Below are 6,000 nucleotides of genomic sequence, written 5' to 3' on the forward strand. Positions count from 1 at the left end.
TCTATATAACTGCACCTCCCATTGTCTGGCTCCCTTGTTCTCTTTTGTTAGTGGAGGCTATTCTTAGTCCAGCCCATCTCTCTTACTGTCTAATTGTACTCCTTCCATTTATCTCTCGCAGATCCATTATAAAGCCCGAAGCTTTTGGCCTTGCACACGCAGCACAGGAGGATGAAGGTGAAGATGATGAACCACAGGCAGGAGTGGGTTCTCCATGCTGCTCAAAGAGGGCCTGAGAGGGGACGTGAAGATTAATCAAAATGTGGGAAATAAACGCTGATGCTGCCTCCGCCGAGGTGGTTATGTTTGTTTGTTATTCAGCAGGAGTTACGCAAAAAACAACCAAACGGATTTTCATCAAATTCTATGCAGAGGTGTGAGATGATCCAAGGAAGACCCAATTCAATTTTAAAGCGGATCCTGATAAACAGGCAGATCCAGGATGTTTTGGTTTGTTTTTCATTTTCATTAAGATGGCGAGGTGAGGTATGACTCTCCGAGCTCCCTTCCAGTTGTACAGAAAATTCGACCACATCACTTCTGTTCTAGCGTCTTTACACCAGCTCCCTGTACGTTTGAGAATAGATTTGACTGATTACTTCTAAAGCTCCCCATGGCTTTTCTCCCAGCTACGTATCAGACCTTTTTAGTTTTGTACGAGCCGTTACGTACATTGAGATCCTCGGGCAGAAGTCTTCTGTGTGTTCCAAATAGTAGATTAAAAAGTAAAGGGGACGGAATGTTTGCTGTGAGGGTTTCAAAACTCTGGTCAGGTCGGCTGAGTCAGTGATCTCTCTGAAATCCCTTGTTAAAACAGACTTCTATCCGAGAGCTTTCCTTGATTTCACCTGAATTTTAATTCTATTTTATTTTTAAGAATTCATTTAAAATAATTGTGTGTCTTAGAGTTCTTTTAAATGTTTGTGATCCCTTGATTTTTTCCTGTCCTCGTGATTTTATGACCTGTCTGTTTTATTTTGCTGCCCTCGTAGAGCACTTTGTAACTTAGATTTGGAAAAGTGCTCTATAATTAAAGTTGTTATTATTATTATTGCCACAAAATGTTGGTTTTAAACATTATTGGTTCACAACAGTTTCTTCCAAAGAACTCTGATGTCCACTTGACTTTTCCTCTGGCGCCAAATTCGGGTCAGAATTCCACTTAACAAACACTTTGTGTTCGTTGCTAATTCTCCAACAGCATACCCACTAAACATCAGCATGTAAACATGATCATTTAAACAAGTTAGCAGGCTGACATTCTCAAGTTGCTAGCGTGACTGTAGACTCTTGTTTACCCACACCTAAATCTCAAGGGGCGGTTCAAAATACAAGTCATGCTTACAGGGAGGCTCCTGGGAAAACTTTGGGCAAACAGACAAACCTTCTTGACTGATAGTGAAATATCAAGATGTTGTCAGTAACCCAAACAAAAATGAAAAGGTAGCCTCACCACCAAAATGTTAAACACAGGTTTGGAACCTGCTGTTACTTGTTTCTTTATCATGAGTTCTATCTATCATCAAGTGTTTTCCCACCTGCTTTTATAGCATTGTTCCATGATGTATAAAAACATAATACAGATGTCACCTTTCGTGTTCCCCTGTAGGCTAAATTACATAATAGTATACAGAAAAAAACATACTCATGAAAACATTATATTCCAAGATAACTGAAAAATAGGTCCACCTCACACACTTCTCTCTACTTTACAGGGGAGAGATAGGCCTCTAGTGGTGCAACGCTGAAACAGCAACTCAATTGGCTGAAGCCCTTGAAGAGTTATCTTGAGTCCTGGTCAAAGAAGTATGCACCCGCTTTCTCTCTTTCTACAAACACTGATAAACTAATAAGGGAATTTAGCTATTTGCAGTGATATCAGTTTAAAAACAAGTCCAAACATTCAACCCTGGACTGGCCTGTGCTTTATGAAAAAATTGCAGGTCAGTGTTTATCTTCTAAGAAAACCAGAAACCCTGGACAGAGGTTATGATGTTTAGACAGGACATTCCACTGAGGAGTGTGAACACCCTGGTAACCACAGGCATGTGCATGCAACGCTTCTTCACGGGTCTCCCTCACATGCAGTATCCCGTGTATTTGCACCTTCCTACACATGCACACATACACATGGTTGGGTACAATGATCCATCATAGGGTTTCTCTGCTCCCTGCAGCGCTCCTGGTCCGTGGCTGACTCACTCGGTTTCGCCAGCTTAGGGGTTTTCCACAGCAGCGACAGAAGTCGCCACACAATCGGCCCTTTATCCCTGACCTGCGCTGAGCTCCACTGCCGAACACAGCTCGTACACTGGCTCTTATATTCTTGTCTTGACTCACACACAGGCCCGGATGAACAATATACGCTACTCCTCACTAACTAGTGTCTGCTGATGCCCAGACGTTGCAGAATTGCATGCTGGGTGTAACCACAAGCTCCTGTAGGTGTATGTGTGGATGGAGGTTAGAGCACACGTGTCTCAGGCTCACAGAGCTACTCATTAGTCCGGTCCACTGTTTGTGTGTGGGTGTTTGTGTGTGTGTAGTTTCCAGAGACTATAACAGCAAGGTTACACCACAACTGGAAACAGATGAGCTTAGCAATTAATGTTCTGAACCTGAAATAAACTGCAGCTGTTTTGCTCTAAGAGACATGATATGCTCGGCTGTAGCGAACCAAGGCAGTCAACAAAAAATACAAACTCAAGCGAAATATCAGCTCTTTGGGATACTGCAAAGATTTATTTGATCTTTTTTTTTTTTTTTTTACATGTAACACTGTGCATGGTTTTTGCAAATATATAGAATACAATGTGCAACAAACATGAGTTCAAATCTTCATGTTCAACTTCAGAAATACATGCAGATCCGTTCAGTCTATATAAAAACGTTTCAAAGCCAAAGTGTTTCCATTAAAAGTAAGACTGAAGAAACAAAGTGACTCCTGCTTCGGCAGAAACCACCGCGGGAATATGGCCAAAAAATAGAAGACATGTTTGAGACGTCAAGGCACAGGTGTAAACAGTGTCTGTCCAGATACCGCCATCTTTTTCTTTTCCTTAGGCAGCGATCGCCACATTGACCTCAAGCAATGGGCTCACGACAGAAAAAAAAAAACCACATCCATGCTGACAGTATTGCAGATTCCTATGCTTGGTTTGAGTGTGAGTAAACCCATGGCATGGGAATACAAGAAGAGTATCTGCAACTCTCGTTTTCGGTCCGTTAATCCATATTCACTGACGGCTGCTCAGTACGTCCCATCATGCCGTGCGCGACAGAATCATGCCGATGGATCTGGAGTCCTCCACCCATCTCCGCTCCGCCTGGTCCACACCCAGGAGAACAGGAAGGCTGGACAAAGAGAAGCAGATTTTTTAAATATTCACATGTTGTTAGATTGTTATTATTATTGTGCACTGATGCAGATGACGGCCTCCTACAAAGTGCATCTGTTGTTGAGTTATATCACGCGGTTACCACGGCCACCAAGTTAATTTGGGCACTTGACTACTGCAGCTCTCTTAAGGAAGCATTGCTGTGGATTCCTGGATGGTGAGCTCATAGTTCAGACTTACACGCGCCGTTCATCAACATTTGAGATTTCACTGACCCGTTTCAACAAATAACACTGTTGTCATGTGATGCTACTGACTTCATCCTGGATTTTGAAAAGCAAAAAAAAAATATACAGTGCACTCTTTGCTAAGTTAACACACAGATTCAATCGTCTTCATGCCAGTTACATACGAGAGATGTAGCCTATAAGTGTGTGTGTGTGTGTGTGTGTTTGTGTGCAGTTTAAAAATACTTGGCTGCCTGGTGAGGGAGAGGCCGGCAGATGTTATTTTGGAGGCTCACATTGCATCGTAATTATGTTCTCAAGTTAGAGTGAGTTTGCGTCTTAAGAACACTCTGGTGCGATAATGGCAATGGCCCACAGCACTGGAAACACTGATGTGACTTTGACTCAACAGTCGAACATGTAAACACTCAAGTGCCGCTTGTAAATAACCTTTAGCAGTGAAACCTGAGGCCTGAGCTCTCTGGGTCATGTGCCACCCCCCGGAGACTGGATGTTTTCACTCCATCCAATCACAGCTCCGGCTTGTTTCGGCTATTAGCACCCCTGCAACCACAAAGCTGGCAGATTACCTCTGCTGCACTGTTTGGGTTTTCGAGGTCTTTGATGGCAATTGGTTGAGACTTGAAAGAAAAGGGGTTGAGAAGTGATGCTTTGACATGAGATTTACTGACAATCACAAAGAGCTGGTTCTGCCTTATCAAATGTATGGGCTACATTCACTTCCTACCTTGAGTTCTGTTCCAGGTCTATCTCTCTTCTCTCACTTTTCATTTCGGCCCACATCTTCTCTCTTTCACATTTTTCTCTGCTCAGTCCAACCGGTCGAGGCACACGACCAGCCACTCTGCATCTGCTGGAGGTTACTCCCCATGAGAAGTTTTTCTCTCCACCTTTGCTTCCTAAGGATTGTTGGGGTGCTCTATAATTTTGTAAAGTCTAAATCGACCGTGTCTTGATATAACGCAGTGTTGTGATTACGCTCAACACAAAGTGAATTGGTTTACCTCAGAGCTCCTCGTCCTCCCCGGTGCTGCCCAGGTGCGCCGCGGACAGGTGTCTGTTCCTGCCGGTCTGCACCGCCTCCAGGTTCTTGTGGCGCACCAGTGCCAGCGCGATCTCCGCGTTCCACGCCGTGCCGTCCTGCGGACACCGAAAGTCGATCTCCTTCCCCGTGGCCATGACCACGGTGAAGTACACCAGCCCGCGCTTGTACTCCACGCAGTCCACCGTCACCATGCGCTCGAAGCGGAGCTCCTTGGCTTTGGAGCCCCTGCAGCTGTGGAGGCGCAGTCCGTCCTCGGTGAGCACGCAGCGCTTCTTCTTCCACAGCTGGAGGAGCCCGCTGCTGCGCTTCTCCAGCTGCCCGTCTCTCATCACTTTGGCCGGGAGAGACATGGCCACGCCGGGGAGCCTCGGCAGTGGTGTGCGTCAGGATGAATCAGTCAAACATACATCTCGTATAGGATCAGGGATACGTGTTCCTCAGGGAAGAAAATGGCATAGCGGTGGCTTTGGTACTGGCAGCAGCCTACTCTCACATAATCTGTGTGTATAAATCCAACACGAGCCAAGGACAGAGGACCGCGGAGCCTGGCAGGCTGCTCTGCCTGGATATGTTTGAACATGCCCGGCTCCTCTGGCGAGCTTCTCCCCCTCTAGTGGAGCACACTACCGCCCCCTCCCGGTTTCTGCACGACGAGATCCGGGCTGACACTCCCCTCCGTGTGTTTGTTTGTGTTATTTTGTGTGTGCGTGTGTGTGTTATTGTGTGTTGGGGGGGAGGGGGGTGCGTGTGTGCGTGTGTGTGTGTGTGTATGTACCAGAGGTGGGACCAAGTCATTTTTTTGCAAGTCCCAAGTAAGTCTCAAGTCTTTGCCCTCAAGTCCCGAGTCAAGTCCCAAGTCAAGACAGGCAAGTCCCGAGTCAAGTCCAAAGTCAAGACTGACAAGTCTCAAGTCAAGTCCAAGTCCTGCAGTTTGAGTTTCGAGTCTTTTCGAGTCCTTTTGATCACTAAGTAATAATATATTTACACAGATCATGTATGCTTTTAAAATCTGTATTTATTTATTTATTAAAACAAGTGCAATTGAAATTACAGAAAAGAAATTGTGCCAACATTGCACTTCCCTATTGCACTATTAACCAGTCATTTTAAACATTTAACTCATATTTTGCAAGAATATTCTTCATTTTAAACCACTCCTACAGAATGAACACATTTGAAAAAACAAGTGCAACTGTAATTATTTGTACAAAAGTGCTAACATTGTATTTAGCATTTTAACTAGTTCCACAGCAGTTTCTGTCCTGTCCTGTGTTTATCTCATCTCATTTATCTCACCTCATATTGTCTGTGTTTGTGTGTACATGTGAGAAACATAACAAATACTTGAACATAACAATGAACAGGGTTG

General features: G+C 44.6%; 1 protein-coding gene across 1 annotated transcript; it reads right to left on the reverse strand.

The window, feature by feature from the left end:
• Window positions 1–2,715: 2,715 nt before the first annotated feature.
• On the reverse strand, window positions 2,716–5,232 carry phlda3 (pleckstrin homology-like domain, family A, member 3). The gene is made up of 2 exons (XM_053424765.1): window positions 4,591–5,232; window positions 2,716–3,354 (listed from the first exon to the last, which is right to left on the reverse strand). Exon 1 carries the CDS (start codon window positions 4,979–4,981, stop codon window positions 4,592–4,594), a length of 390 nt encoding a protein of 129 aa, XP_053280740.1. The 5' UTR covers window positions 4,982–5,232; the 3' UTR covers window positions 2,716–3,354; window position 4,591.
• Between the last annotated feature and the right edge of the window lie 768 nt (window positions 5,233–6,000).

The sequence above is a fragment of the Pleuronectes platessa genome, chromosome 6 (assembly GCF_947347685.1).
Source record: "Pleuronectes platessa chromosome 6, fPlePla1.1, whole genome shotgun sequence".
In the NCBI taxonomy this organism is placed as follows: domain Eukaryota; kingdom Metazoa; phylum Chordata; class Actinopteri; order Pleuronectiformes; family Pleuronectidae; genus Pleuronectes; species Pleuronectes platessa.

Coding starts and splice junctions, on each gene's coding strand:
- phlda3 (XM_053424765.1), bottom strand. CDS start 4,981: ATGTCTCTCCCGGCCAAAGTGATGAGAGACGGGCAGCTGGAGAAGCGC.